Source organism: Odontesthes bonariensis, chromosome 19 (assembly GCF_027942865.1).
Source record: "Odontesthes bonariensis isolate fOdoBon6 chromosome 19, fOdoBon6.hap1, whole genome shotgun sequence".
Lineage (NCBI taxonomy): Eukaryota > Metazoa > Chordata > Actinopteri > Atheriniformes > Atherinopsidae > Odontesthes > Odontesthes bonariensis.
In genome coordinates, this window is record NC_134524.1 from 22910215 (window position 1) to 22925666 (window position 15452).

Sequence of the window (15452 nt, forward strand, 5' to 3'; positions counted from 1 at the left end):
AAGATTCTTTCAAGGTTGGTTTGCCAAGGGTGTTCCTGCAGGCTACTGAATCACGGGGTGTACTTAGTTTTTTTCCCTGCACTGCTTCTGAATTCCTGCTTAATTTCAAAGCGTGACAAAAAAAAAATGACACAGGGTAATATGCCACATGTTGTCGTACATCTAAGGTTGTGTTTACCTCATTTTAAGACCTGGTAAGGACTAGAACATTTCCAATATGTCCCGATGTGTAAAACCTAAGAACTGAGAAATCTCGTACGTCCTTTTTCGTAGGGACTGAAATTTTGACTGCAATTAGTGTTGGAAACAATCTTTAAATGAAATACATATTATATAGATTCATATATACAGACGTTGGCCATCTTGCATGAAATTGTACTATTCTGGGATGGTCCGTGGCATAGTGGGTACAGCAGGCACCCCATGTACAGAGGCTATAGTCCTCTCTGCAGCTGGCCCCGGTTCGAGTCCCGCACCAGATGGCCCTTTGCTGCATGTTGTTCCCCCTCTCTCTGCCCCCTGCTTCCTGTCTCTCTCTGAACTGTCCTATCAATTAAAAGCATAAAAGCCCCCCCCCCAAAAAAAAAGAAATTCCACTTTTCTGCTACTGCTGATGCAAGTTAAAATGTGACTGTGCGTTTAAAACATTCTCGATCAAATCTGTGTGTGTAAAATGATACAAAACTACGTTTCCACGACGCGCCAATAGGCGTATATTTACCAAAGACAACACTTCGGACATAGTATTTATTTCATGTTTAAAAGTTTAACAGTATAACAACTTCTGGGTAACATAACATAAACACGAAACAGAAAAAAATTTGGAAAACAAAAAAAAAAAAGAAAAAGAAATGCACGTTTTTAATCGCACCCCAGGTTGACAACATTTGAATTCATGAGAGCAGTTTTTTGAAAAAAGAAAATAAAATCACAGGGAAACATTTCCCCTTTAAAACAGCTCTTGTTGACTTAAAGGCACATCGGGAGTGTTCCCCCCCCGATGTGAGAGAGGGGGGCCCGATTGAAACCTGCAGACACTCAAACCTGTGCTTCGTCGTGGGGCCGAGCGGAAACGCTCAAACCGGTTTTGGAATAAAAAAAAAAAAAAAAAAAGGCGGGTCTAAAGATTTCGGGTGGAAAGGCAGAAACCCAAACCGCCCTCCCCCCGCGCGAGGAGCTCCTTTTACAGCAAAGCTCAGCACCTGGAAATGTTGAAAGGACACACAAAACAAATGGTGGGGCTTTTCTAATCGAGCGGCCGAGACTGAATTCAAAAATCCTGTTTCCTTTGCACAAATCTGTGTATCATTCCCCCAAACAATAGACTACCTAGAAGCAAATCCCCTTTATTTGAGCATTTATTCGTTCTACAAAACTGAATAGAAAGGTTCAAGCAATCGACACAAATTAATATCATACAAGACTGTTACGTTTTAGGGAAAATGGCTCTGTCTGCGCTCAGTAGCTAGCTTTATTTTTCAGTGAAGTGGATGACCATTTTGTGGTTGAAAACAGTGAACAATCTCCCCATAGCCAAATAAAGTTTTTTTCAAATATATATTCATTATATATAAAATACTGTTTCATTCATAAAAGCCTTACTTTGTACAATATCTGAGTAATGTCACTGAGTTAGTCACAGTGACCGATGAAGTAAATATATATATATGTGTTATGTGTGTGTGTGTGTGTGTGTGTGTGTGTGTGAGTGAGCTAAAAAGAACCTGGGAAACAGCCATGACAAACAGCTGGTACTGATTCAAGACCGACTACACTAAAAACAAAAGGTGTTTTACACAATATACACATTTTATTACTTACAAAATAAAAAGTAAGAGACAGAAGAGGTGGGCTGAGGGGTTAGCAGGCGGGCTACAGTAGGGTTAGTACCACCGAGTGTAACATAAAACCACGGGAAGACGACACGGAGAGACAGAAAAAGGGAGTGTGTGAGTGAACGGCTCGTGATAAAAAAAAGAGGCAGTCAGTCTCACGAAGCAAAGCTCAGCGTCAGTGCATCTCTCAATCCTGGATGTTCCGAAGTCAAAGTGCCGATGTGGTGCCCGTAGAGGTCGTCCGCTCCTCATCAGTAAGGCCAAGAAAAAAAAAAGAAAAGAAAAAAAAGACGAATCTTCCTTTTTTTTTTGGAAAAGAAGGACTGAAAATGCACTTTAGTCGTGACACATCCATCATGGCACATTTAGTGGATATATTTCTGCTTTCATTTTGAGGTACTTCTTAAGAAAAACAAAGACTAAATGTAGATTTCTTTATATCAGTTTTTTTTTTTTTTTTTAACGCTGTGTTGCACAGTAGCACCATTGTTTTAGTTGTAGTTTTCTTTTTTGTTTTTTTTTTTCCTCCGGAAGACAATGCACCAAAGGAATTCCACCTCGTCGGGGCAATAACTGCCACCGCCCTTCCCCCCCCCCACGTCATCTCGTCCAATTGACTGTGGCTGTTGATCGGGTGTGCCATGGCAACGGTGGGTCTGCTTGTTGCCGTGCGCCGTTACGTGCGCTTCATGCAGACCACGCAGCGGCTGACGCGTGTCCGAAGGCTACCCGCCTTGAGGGTCTCTGACTGGGGCTTCCTGCAGGGGCCAAAGGATAAACAGTGTTAAGATGGATTTTACACGGCGGGGCTGCAGTGTGATATAACCTGTTAAATAATTCCCCTTTCTAATTTGTTCACTGCTATATTTGAGGTCTGACTGACAGGTAGTGGTAGTGTTTATCTTGAGGAAAAGTTGCTTCAATTGGGACTTTTTAATCATGTTTTTTCCTGAAATAAACACAATTTGGGTCGGTGTTGAAGCTTCGTATTAACGTTTCCTCAATTGATTCCCAAACTTCGCCTCTCGAGGCATCAAAGAACTCACTTGTCGGCTAGCTGAAACCGAAATGACGAGGCTGTAGCTCACCATTTCGATTTGATCGAGATATCTTTTTCTGGGAACATCTAGTCATATGAAATAATACACACTCGACTTGATTATACTCAGGGTCTGTGTAAAATTAATGTCTTTTGCTGCGCTTTGTTCTGATTGTTAATACCAAATGTGTTATTTCTATTTTTCTACCTTATTTTTTTGCGAACATGCTATATTACTATTATATATATATATATATATATATATATTATTATAATATAAGACTGATTTAAAGGCAGAAGGCCACATTTATCCCAGTTTAACTTGTATCCGTTTTCCCATTACCTGTAGTCTCACCCCAGTGATTTTGGCCAGACTTTTATTGTGAAAGTTTCTTCAATGACGTGTGTATATAACAAAACACCGGTGGGGAAAAACCTCCTTTATGAAATGCTGCCGGAAATTTCTGCAAAAAGAAGCGGTCGTACATCCTTTGCAAAACTGTAGATAGAACTCAACCATAAAACCATCAGGTCCTGATACACTTTTAGCAAATGAGTATATGGCTTTTTTTCTTCTTTTTTTTAGTTTCTACCACATTTACACGCATTTCCAATGAGTTATTGTATTCCGCAGACGAGCGAGGAAAGTTAATCTTGTCTAAAAAGTCTTGAATTGACTCAGCTTTATCTTCACAGCCAGATGTGAAGGGGTCTTTAGAAAGTGGAGAGAAGATCAAATTAATTTGTTGTGGATCAGTGGATATCGAATTGTTTGGTTTTGATTTGATTTGGTTTTGAGGGAAGTTGTCGTCTTCCCTGACTTCTGAATTTCCTTATTAGATCATTCTAATCAATTCCTAACTTATCTTATTAAATCCATGTCCTGCCTGTATATTCTTTAGATAATGAACTTAATAATCGGTTTACTTCTTGTTGCTTCCTTCTCTTATTAACAATCCACCCTGTTGGTGCACGTATCCATACCTGAACATCTCAGAAGTCTCCACTGTGGCCAGCCAGAAGCTATAGGAGTTGCCATAGAAGTGGCACGTCCCTCTGCCATGACATTCTATGAAGGGAGCGCTACGGAACTCCTCCAGACAGGAGCCAGGAGAGGCCAGGGCCTGACCGGAGCCCTCGGCGCCTGCACTGGTGTGCTGGGAAGGAGGGGAGAGAGTTACAGACATGCAGATGAGACACCTGAGCGTTGCAACAACTTTGACAGCTTTTTTTTTTTTTATATACAATATGTTACAGTTACATTTTATACACCACCCCTTTTACAGTGAAGACAATAAATGCAATTTCCTTGTTTCAATCTTGCATGACATGTGCACACCGTGAATTAGAAAGCGCCGATATCATTACATCCACATTGCTTAGTTATGTAAAGCCCCGCAAAAAACTCCCCAAGCTTTAATGTATATTTACTTGTTGGTCTGACCGCTCCTGAAATAAGCCCAATTTAAAAAAGAAAAAACAAAGAACCCCAAATAAAACGTTCAGTACCAAAAACATGACAAAATGAAGGCGTGAGAATACATTTCACCCCCCAAACCACCACCTGTTACTACCAAAATGCTGCAGTTTAAAGCAGGCGCTGTTCACAGATGATAACACACTTCATACCAAATTTTGCACAACTACTTTCTGTTTCTGAGCTTAGTTATAAATACCAAGTGTGTAATTTATTTACTTATTTATCTATTTTGACAGCTTTGACATGGGTGGGACGGTCAACGCGTGTAGCGCAGGTGTTGCCTGAGTGGATTTTTTTTTCGATATATGAAGAATCTTTAACAAAGTAAAAAATGAAGCAGCCATATCTACAGAAGCCTTTAGCGGCACACAATTCATTGTATCAATGTAGTTCTATGTGACAGGTTCCTGTTACATGAGCTATCCTGAACTAAACCCGCAGGATCATTTTCCCTTCCGGTTGAACTGTGACGCTTTTGGTTTTGATTCATTAATATGGAACCTTTGGCTTTTATAGTTATCTTTCCTGTTGTTGAATATCTATTTAAAACTTTGCTTGACAATCAAGTAAAAACAATTGTGAGAGATGTGAGCACAGATAGTAGTTTTGTTGCGCTAGCATCAGTTAACGAGCTAATGGCTAACATAGCATAAGTGCTAAGTGCTAAATAAGTGCTTAATTGTGCATTGATGCACGGGTTAGGGTTAGGGTTGATGATTCATGATTACGAAATGATTCAACTAACATTATTAAGCTTGAGTTTGGGGAAGTCTGGAGGTTAGCGAGTAAAAATGGCATTACTATTTGAACACATTGGCTAACAATGGAAGCAATAAAGCTAGCTGACCCAAAATGAGGTATATAAAATAATATATATAAAAATATATAAATGTGAATCTTATTGTGCTATGAAATGAAATACTGAAGATGGCGGTAAATCGCACCAGCAAAAAGTAAAAAGTTTTTCATGTTGGCAGGTAACAAATGTGTTTCACCACTTGTGAATAAAACGTAGCTAAATAGGTTTTTTATCTCCGGTGAAAGCATAAAACCTTTTTCAAAATAGCAAAAACCACCTAGAGTAAGAGAAAAATTCTAAATTTTCCATTTCTGATAATGTTTTCCCTGGTACTTTAGAACTTTAGAATGTACTTTGAAAACACATTGAAAGAAAGAGAATTACTGCCAGTTTTACGCCAGGAAATGTTCTTTCTGCCATGCAGAACAGTGTGGCACGCTCAGGACGGGAGATTGGACTGAAGACAGGTTTCGGTGCAATCTGTTGGTTTCCTTAGCTAGGAAATTGTTTTTGAATTGGCTCTATATGAATGAATTGGATTATTTTGAAAATAATTATGATTACAATTAATTGAATTCCAACTGGCTTGAATTGGACTTTATTATTTAAGTGCCTTGAGATGACATTTGTTGTATTTGGTGCTATATAAATAAAACTGAATTGAATTGAATTGAATTGTGGGTGCTTGAGTGTCATCCTACCATCATAAAGGAGTATCCAATCCAAAGAGGTTCCCAGTTTGCGGGGCAAGTGGGGATTTGGATGGTCTGGCTGTGAACTGCAATCACCATCGCTGGAGCTTCGCACACTGCACACCTGGAAGCATGTGCACAAGCAGGTACATCCACATTAATGTTCCACATCTTCCCACACTCAACAGTGTCCCTCTTCTCTCCTCCCTACCTGCTGATGTAAGGCTTGATGCTCTCCCCACTGACGGGGGACATGGACATGGGCTCCGGCGTGGACAGCCAGTAGGAGTAGTCGTTGCGGGAGGCGAAGTTGCAGACATTGTTGATGTTGCAGAACATGAAGGGCATGGGGCTGAACCTGCGCAGGCAGCTGCCTGCTGTGCCTGGAAAGGGAGCGTAACGGAAGGTTTTAGTCAACATCTTCTTTGTCCGATCCAACTTCCAGGTTAAATAAAAGTAGGGCTGGGTGAGTTAACGCGTTATTATTGCGTTAACGCGTTAATTATTTTAACTTCGATAAATTTTTTATCGCGCATTAACGCATTTTTTTATTTTATTTTTTTATTTAAAAATTTAAAAAAAAATTTGAGGGCTTTTGTGCCCTTAATGGAAGTTCAGAGAGACAGGAAGCAGGGGGCTGAGAGAGAGGGAATGACACGCAGCACAGGGCCGTCCGACGCAGGACTCGAACTGGGGCCAGCTGACTATGGCCTCTTGTACATGTGGCACCCGCTCAACCCACTACACCACAAACCACCCGTTTTATTATTTATTTTATTATTGTAAAAGTCTGTTGCTGTCTGCTGCGGAACCGGAAAAGAAAGTAATCGGCGGATCCACCAAACATGGAGAAGGGTACGGAACTTTTACTCGGCCATTTTCATTTTAAAGTTCTTCCAAACGGCGGAGTCGACAGAACCAAAGTCATCTGTAAACACTGCCAAGTTGAATTATCTTCTCACCGTAGTAGTTCCAGTCTAAAATATCACTTAAAGGCAAAACACACAACTGATAGCAGCAAGTCATTCAAGGAAACAGACAGTGGAGCGAGGCTTCTACATAAAAACTACAGAAAGATGCTGATGTTAAAAGTGTGTTTGCACAACAAATGTTATGGCACTTTCATTCATATGGCAGCACATTTAGAATAAAACTAAAGGCTTAAAGCTATACACTACTTTTGAATTAATTTTTGGATTTTGCGTACAAATGCGATTAATCGTGATTAATCAGGTTAATCATTTGATTAATTAGATTAAAAATTTTAATCGTTGCCCAGCCCGAAATAAAAGCTTTAATAGAAGAAAAATTCTGCCATACCAAGGTCCTGCCCGTGCGCCCTCTCGTTGCCCTGCACGTACAACAGAGAGTAGCCATCATAGATGAGATTAGTTCCATCCGGACAGAAGGGCGATTCAATGGATTGGCTGTGCCGGGTGATGAGGAAACCATGCGCTGCAGAGACTGATCCTGGAAGACCAGGGGGACCTTGTGGACCATCTGAACCAGGGGGCCCGGGGAAGCCACGCTGACCTGGGATTAGAGAGAAAGCGCAGATCAAAAATGGAAAATCTAGGGGATCAGATCGGACTGTTTGGCCAACTTTGGACAGAATGAGAAATTCTAACCCTGGGTCACCACCACTGGGAGAACTTTGCTCTGCTTTACTCACCAGACTGTCCAGATGGTCCGGAGTCTCCCTTCCTGCCGGGTGGGCCGTTGAAGCCAGGAGGACCATCTGAACCAGAATTTCCAGGTTCACCAGGTTGACCTTGGGGAGGGAGGGGTACACTTCCATCAGTGTGACACGCAAGGTCAGACGGCACCTCTACCCTGTTTACACTCTGAGTTCAGTCTACTCATCAGGTAAAGTGTAAAGAGACGTCAATTAAGAAGCTTTCAGGGAAACGTCCCTGAACAGCATGTGTCAAAATCCTTTCTTTTTTCCACACACATTCTGGAAAGGTCTGGACAATAAATGACACAAAGTCCGCCTTTTAGAAAAAGTTTCACCCTTTTACCTTCAAATTGATGAAAAACCTATTCGTGCCCATCTTGTGTGCATAAGTTTATTAACATTTAATGAAGGATTAAGTTTCTAAAAAAAAAAAACGTTTATTTTACAAACAAAATGGTGTCATTCCAAGACAAGAAAGCCAAGTGTTGCGACCGCAAAGTTTATTCCAATGGAAGATTTAATCTATTTAAAGAAGAAATGGCCCAAATTTTCCGCTTTCAGAGTTTAATGGTTCAAAGAGATTTCTTAGAAATATGGAACTCCTATAGTTGAGGGACAGGTTGACTCAATCTGGATGTATATTCGAAAAAATGACGTTGATGAATGAAGTTGAAGAGAAATGGAGAAAAAGGAGTTGTCCACAAAGACAACAAATTTTTTTTTTAAACGAAGAAACTGTAAGAATCACTGTTTTATAACAATTATTTGTTGTTTCAGAATAGCTGACTGTGCTAATGTAATTAACGCCATAAAACTTTGTAAAGTAGGATGTTATCTCTGCAGTTTAACAGAAGGAATTTTGTCTCCTGTACATTTACTGCACACCAAAGGGCACTTTATGTATATAATATGACTTCACTGCAGTCAGGAGAATATTTTCTTGTCCCAACTGAAGCTGGTGTAATTGTCCTGTGACCTCCTTCACGCCCCATCAGAGATTCACCTACCTAAGGGTCCATCTCGTCCGGGACCGCCGGGGGATCCTGGGCGACCAGGTTCGCCCTTCAAACCGGGTGGTCCTGGATCTCCCTTCACAATATTGATTGGTGGTCGGGGAGCGGGGTCACCCGGAGGGCCTGGTTAGAAGCTTGTGTTAATCGTTTTTGTTTTACTTGACTTAAAAAGACAAACGTCAAGAGAGGAAATTCTCTCAGAGGAATTACTGACATCAGCAAAATACAGTATAATGATTTTCTGTCTTCTAATTCTATATTTCTCAACTCGCTTCTGACTTTAGCTGATAATTAAGGAGTGTCCACCCACCAGGCGGTCCATCTCTGCCGGGATCTCCATTACGGCCACTTGGACCTGGCGTTCCTGGCTCTCCCTTCATTCCTGGCAGAAATACAAACAAAACAAATTTCTTGGCATCGCTAGCAATGAACACTGAAGAGTGAAATATATTTTTTGGAGGGGAGGAAAGAGCGCAAAAATGACACTATTGTAAACTAACCGCGGAATCCAGGAATACCAGGAAGACCTATGTCTCCCTTTAGACCCGAGCCACCAGGACTACCAGGGGAACCCTGGAAAGAAAGAGGCGCAGATGGTTACATCTCAAGTGATTCGCATGTCAGATATCTTTGACCGGCCATAAGAAATTTGCCAGCGTTTTTCCGAGACAATTTAAGATCAGAGGTAATAGGACTGTGTAGTAAATATAATAATATCATCTCACCGGGAATCCTGGAACACCATTCTCCCCCTTTTGTCCGCTGTAGCCAGGCTGGCCGGGAGCACCTGCAATACCCTTTTCTCCCTTTACGCCGCCACTTCCTGGGAGTCCACGGGGACCCTGTGGGCCGGGCAGACCTTCAGATGCAGAAGTTGAGAGTCAGGTGTGGTAGAACAGAGAAACAGTTCAATAAAATGGGGCATACATCAGTCAGTATACCCTCGCCAGGGCTGGAATCGATTTATCCTCACTTTAACAACTGACAACTTTAATTTAAGTTTTTTTTTTTTTGTTGTTATTTCTCGAAGATAGTTCTCTAGGCTTTTTAAAGGACATTCCAAAGCTTTTGAATGAGAACAAATGATGACACAACACGGGTTCATCCCTTGAGTTAGGTGCCTTTTTTTTTAAATGGCTGAATGATTCATAGGTCAGTGTTAAGTAGATAGACAAACAAAAAGCAGACATTTCCACAATACTATGGCTGAAAAGCCGGATTTAGCTCCACGCACATATTTCAAACACTCAGTAGTGTATAAAAACAGTAGTTCCTAGGTTATTTTTCTGTTAAATTGCTTGACAACATAATAATGAAACCTATTTGTTCACGATTATCCTTTAAAACAGTGGAATTTGTGTATGTGTCTGCGCTTATGTTCGTTGGTCCTGCATGAGATGTCCAGCGTGTCCTTCGGGGGCGTCAAGAGAGGGTAAAAAAATGAAAAAGAAAAAAAATATCCACATTGAAACACATTTAAAACCAGCTTTCTTTCACGTTTCCCCACAAACCAGTTTCAGAGCTTGTAACCACATTATGCGCATCAAAAACCATCCAACCATTTGATCTAACCTGGAGGACCTAGGGTTCCCAGAATTCCCAGGGAAATCGGAGTCGGGATGATGGCACAAGGCAAAAAAAGAAGAGAGGGTTTAGACAGAGGTAGGCAACAGTAGAGAAACAGTCAGACCTGACAATGAAATAACTATTGTGTCTTTTCTGGTGTGAGGTATTCATCAAAATGGCTACTTAATTGGGCTTGTTTTAATGCAGAGAAGATCTGGAATGTTAACAAACATTAACAAAGACTGGTTCAAATTCAAATACTTTAATTCTTGCACAAATATAGATATTTACTCGTGATCCTATTAGAGGAGACGTTGTATATTTTTCTCCTGTTGTCGACGGATCTAAAAAAAATGATCAAATTGCAATGAAAATGATCCAACTAACTTAAAGCATAGTTTAAGAAAAAGTAACTTTTTGCCTCGTTTGCTGAAAGTCCCTTTTTATCAGAAAAAGGCTGAAGTAGTTTTTGTCTCTAGTCTATTTATGAGACTTTAAAATACACTCCCTGGTTTCCATGTCGCTCCTCCTAGCACCTTCAGTTATCTCAAAATGTGCTCTCACTGCACGGCTGATGTCTCACAAAAAATAATGTTATCTATCAAAAAGAGGATTTTTACGAGGATTTAAATGATTCTTTACTGGCTGGAAGAAAAACTGTAACTAACTTTGCAACTGAGACTAAAATCAACGGGGAGTAAGCAGTTCTATGTATGTGAGTTTCGAAAATCTAGATTTCTAACTGATTGAACTGATGAACTCAATTAAAGCCCAGGATTATAAGTTTGTTTAGAAAAAATTATTTCTCCTTCAACAAAAACTGCAGTAAACTGCTTAACCTGCATATCTGTACATCTCATTTTTGCATCTAGAGATTTATATTAGCCATCGATGTACGTGGTTTTGGAATGTTTTATTCAACCCCAGTTCCAAAGATGCTTGGCTGTTATGTAAGCTGTGATAAAAAAAATCTCATAAACCAAAGGTGCAGTCACAATAGAATATAGAAGGCTTTTCACATATTGAAGGGGAGCCATTTTTTCTATTTCGTGAAAAATATTCGCTCATTTGATGGCAGCAGCGAGGCTGCAAAAATAAGTGGCCCAAAAAAGATACGCCTGAAAGAATGTGTAACAACTAATTATTAATTGTTGGTTTCAAGTCCAAAAGAACACCTCACAGAGGTAGAGTCTCTCAGAATTAAAGATGGGCAGAGGTTCAACTATCAGAAAAAAATGGGGAGCTACAAATTGCAGGGAGATTTCAGAATAACGTTCTTTAGTGTAAAACTGCAGAGATGACATTGTCAAAGGATTGGACCTGGAGACATCTCATTGTCCAAAGGACAGTGGTAAGCCCGGCCACGTCCCAACTGTTTTTAGAAGGGTTGCCGCCATCAAATTCAAGACGAGCTAATGTTTTTCATGAGATGGCAGCATTCCTCACTTTCAACATTTGATATGTGCTGTCTAATAGTCTATTGTCAAAAAATAAGGCTTTATGAGATGTATTCTGTTTACATAGTGTCCCAACTTTTTTTGAAATTGGGGTTATACAGCAGGGGGTTGGAGAGGCAGATATATAGGGGGTGAAAATTTAGGTTTTGCAAGGTGATCTAGAATATAGTCAATACTTAATGCTAAGATAAAGACAAATATGTACAAGTTTTAAAGTATGACTCAAAAAAATAAAGAATTATTTGATTGCTTAGGTGAGTTAGTTATATGGTGCGTTTTGGTGCATAAATCATATGGTGCTGTTGGCATAACACATTCTGAATGCTCCATTAAAATGTGACGGCGTCTTCAAGTGATGAAGGTAACATGCTTATCGAGCCAGACTTTAACTTTAAGACGTGTCATTATTTTCATTGTGGATTTTTTTCTTCCCCCCCAAGGTGCTTACTTGTTAAAAGTGGACTATACTACCATCAGTGTGCATAGAAAGAGAGAAAAGGGAGTCATTAAGAAGAAACAAAGAGAAGATGCACTGATTTCCCAGCAATTTTTTTTCAAAGTGATTTTTCTTCCCGCAGTGGGTCAGAGAGTGAAGTTAAACTCAAGTCAGTGTTGCTGGAAGGGACGTGCAAAAGAGAAGTCCGGGCGCCGTTCATCTGACCTGTGAGGCCTGCAGGGGCGGGGGGAGGGGCCGGACGCAAAAGATGTCACGTGGAGAGGCGGGGCCGCACCATTGTGGGTGGAGCCAAGCCACAGGAAGCAGGAAGTAAGATTACATGGCATCATTTTTATCATCCTGGCTCAGGAAAACACTCGACTGTTTTCTTTTCTAGCCTCACACAGTGATGGAGCGCGGCGACGGTCCCTTCTAACCAAACTTTGACCTTTTTACTGTTAATATAAATTCCAATCTGCAAAACATAATCATAATATGAAGGTCGGATTTGATTTTATTAGATTTTTTTGTTTTTTTTTACTATAACTGGAGTTAATTCTGTGACGAGTCGAAACCTAATGGACCCTCTGTCCAGTACTGCGTGAGGCTTGTTCTCAGTGTGTTTGTGTAGGGATGAACAGGGTCCATGCATGTGACTTGATTGGTGGGTCAAAACACACTGAGGGACAGCAAAGCCAAAGACACAAACCCAAAACACTCGTCCAGATGAATTTGTTAGCGGCGACAACAGCCATCTAATCCAATTAAGAAACCGATTCCTGAGAGATTTTTTTGAGTTTGTCTCGTGGCTCAGATGTATTGCACCAACTTCCTCTTCAAAAAGGATCCACAAACACCCGACACACCGACAGACGAGCACACACACCAACACATATACGGTTGCTTCAGGGCTGTGGAGAGATGGAAAGATTACGCCTTCCCCAGCGACGGGATCGGCAGAGGAGGAAAAAGGGGGGTGACACGAGGATGGATGGATTGGTGCATGAAAAACAAATTTGAATGATGACACAGGCACAGTAATGTGGAGGAACAAAGAGGGGTTTTTTGGGACGTGGTGAAATCCTTGTGATTGATGCAAGAGAAGGTGCGCCCCAACATGTCCAATGAGGGGGGGGGTGGGGGTGTTGACAACTGGACAAGTGTGTCGGTGCAACGATGACACTTTCGTGGTGTTGATTCGTGAAACAACGGCCCATGCAAATCAACGGACTCGGAGATGAGGGCACTCACATATAGGGAGGAGTTTCTGCCATTTACTGTCTGGTTTCGGCTGGTTACGGTCAAAAAAATCAATTAAAAAAAATCAAATATTTTGATTCTAAACTGAATCGTAATCCGTTGTTTAAACGGGATTGATTGCGTTGATTGCATTGGGATACGATGCTTATTTCGAGGCATTTTCTTTTAGATTTACTGTTGCACAAAAAGGGGGAAAAAAATACTCCCGAATTTCAAGTCTTTTCCGATACGTAACCAAGCAATGGGGAACTTTTTCTTTTAGGATGGATTACGGGACGTGTTGGACCAAAGGATCCCGTCCATGCTTTGTTTCCTCCAGCGTCAGAAAACCAGGCAGCAACTTTAGGCAGTTCACATGGTGACAAACACTCGCCAAGTGCTTTACCTGCTCTTCCAGGTGGACCAGGCAGTCCTTGGTTGCCTTTAGGACCCGACAGAGCCTGTCCCGGAGGTCCCGGAGGGCCACCGAGACCCGGAGGACCCGGCTGACCGGAAAAGCCGGGGTCTCCTTTCACGCCGGGAACACCTGGAATCCCAGATGGACCAGGAGGACCTATGTCTCCCTTATCACCTTAGCACAGAGTAAGAGAAAGATGCGCTTGTAGAGAATAAAGTCAGAATAGTTGTGCATGTTAAAACGGTACAGTGTGCGGTCACTCACCTGGTGCCCCTGGCAACCCAGAAGGACCGGGACCACCATAGCCAGGAAGCCCTGGAGTGGGAAAAACACTGAATTAAACCAATACTGAAAATGTTAAAAGACAATTCATGCAGCATCGACACCATAAGACCCAGAACTTACCTGGGTCTCCTTTGACTCCAGCTGGTCCCGGGATCCCGTCCCGACCGGCCTGACCCTTATCTCCAGGCACTCCAGATGATCCTGGTCGACCAGACTCTCCTGGTCTACCTGGACCTCCTGAGGCACCTGGGGCACCAGGTCTTCCATCAAGACCTTTAGGACCACTGATACCAGGGGGGCCTGACAGGAGGGCAAACAGAAAATCCATGAGACAGTGTCTCAGTGTTTTAGCTTAGAAAATGGCTCCGCAAATAATTCTGTGCAATGACAAATCAGTTCAACGGACTGACTTTGTGTGACCCGAAAATCACTCTGAAATACTTAGTGTCACCTCAACAGGTCTGCTTCAAGAGATTCAGTTTCACAGAAAAACAAGAGTTCATCATCGACTTTCTTCAGTAACTGGCAGCTTTTTGACTGAAGCTGTTATCAGACTCCACATTCACCTTGGAATCCTGGGGGGCCGGGGTCGCCCTTTTCACCCGGTCCTCCTGGTAAACCTGGCAGGCCCGATGATCCTGGGGTTCCTTTTTGTCCCGGACTTCCTGGGAACCCTGGCTGGCCCGGCTCACCCTAGGAGAGACGTAACGAGAGCCGAATGTGAGCCTTGACGTTGTATCTAACAAAGAAACTCAAGGAGTTGCATCTGTCACCTTTAGTCCTGATGGTCCCGGTGGCCCAACGCCTGCAGAACCTGGTTCACCTTTAGGCCCTTGGAGGCCAGGTATCCCTGGCTGACCTGGGGATGCTGGCCTACCTGAAACACCTGGCGTACCCTTCAGCCCTGGTGGTCCTGTGATATCATTACAGAGAACGTTGCACGTTGGAAAGGTTGATGTTTAATGCTATGACACAAAATGAGCTGTTGTTTTAGCTGTTTGGGATCTGAAAGGCACATACAGTCAATCGCGTTTGATTCTAAGGAAATGTATTCAAATGTGTATGTTTTTAAATAATAGCATACAGTATATTCTTTTAAAAACAGCTTCTGGGGCAGTCTGTGGCGCAGTGGGTACAACAGGCGCCCCATGTACAAGAGGCTACAGTCCTCGCTGCAGCTAGCCCTGGTTCGAGTCCCGCATCGGACGGCCCTTTACTGCATGTTGTTCCCCCTCTCTCTCTGCTCCCTGCTTCCTGTCTCTCTACACTGTCCTATCTAATAGAAAGCCCCCCCCCCCCCCGAAAAAAAAAAACTGCTTTAAAGCTCATGTCCTGAAAAAAATATCTTCTTCTGTACTTGAGAGCTCATATTTGGGTATCAAAAGACAACCCTTGTATTTAGTTTTGGGCCTTATATCTGAAAATATGTAATTCAATCAGCTGTTCAGGTGTACGGGGGCCCGCTCACTTTACAAGGCTATCCAGCCCATTTTCTCATTGTCTCCATCTAGCTTG

At 42.0% G+C, this 15452-nt stretch overlaps 1 protein-coding gene across 1 annotated transcript in view; it reads right to left on the reverse strand.

Annotated features, from left to right (window-relative positions):
* Positions 1–733: 733 nt before the first annotated feature.
* The window catches only part of col4a5 (collagen, type IV, alpha 5 (Alport syndrome)), a 66250-nt gene continuing 51531 nt past the window's right edge, over positions 734–15452 (reverse strand). Inside the window, exons 35-49 of the mRNA XM_075451662.1 lie at positions 14711–14850; positions 14504–14630; positions 14058–14237; positions 13917–13967; positions 13641–13826; positions 9262–9395; positions 9037–9109; positions 8847–8918; positions 8531–8659; positions 7518–7616; positions 7166–7378; positions 6057–6228; positions 5855–5969; positions 3859–4031; positions 734–2593 (exon numbers count right to left, since the gene is read on the reverse strand). Of these exons, the coding sequence (XP_075307777.1) occupies positions 2512–2593; positions 3859–4031; positions 5855–5969; positions 6057–6228; positions 7166–7378; positions 7518–7616; positions 8531–8659; positions 8847–8918; positions 9037–9109; positions 9262–9395; positions 13641–13826; positions 13917–13967; positions 14058–14237; positions 14504–14630; positions 14711–14850 (1946 nt within the window). The 3' untranslated portion in view covers positions 734–2511. The remainder of the gene's footprint in view (positions 2594–3858; positions 4032–5854; positions 5970–6056; positions 6229–7165; positions 7379–7517; positions 7617–8530; positions 8660–8846; positions 8919–9036; positions 9110–9261; positions 9396–13640; positions 13827–13916; positions 13968–14057; positions 14238–14503; positions 14631–14710; positions 14851–15452) is intronic.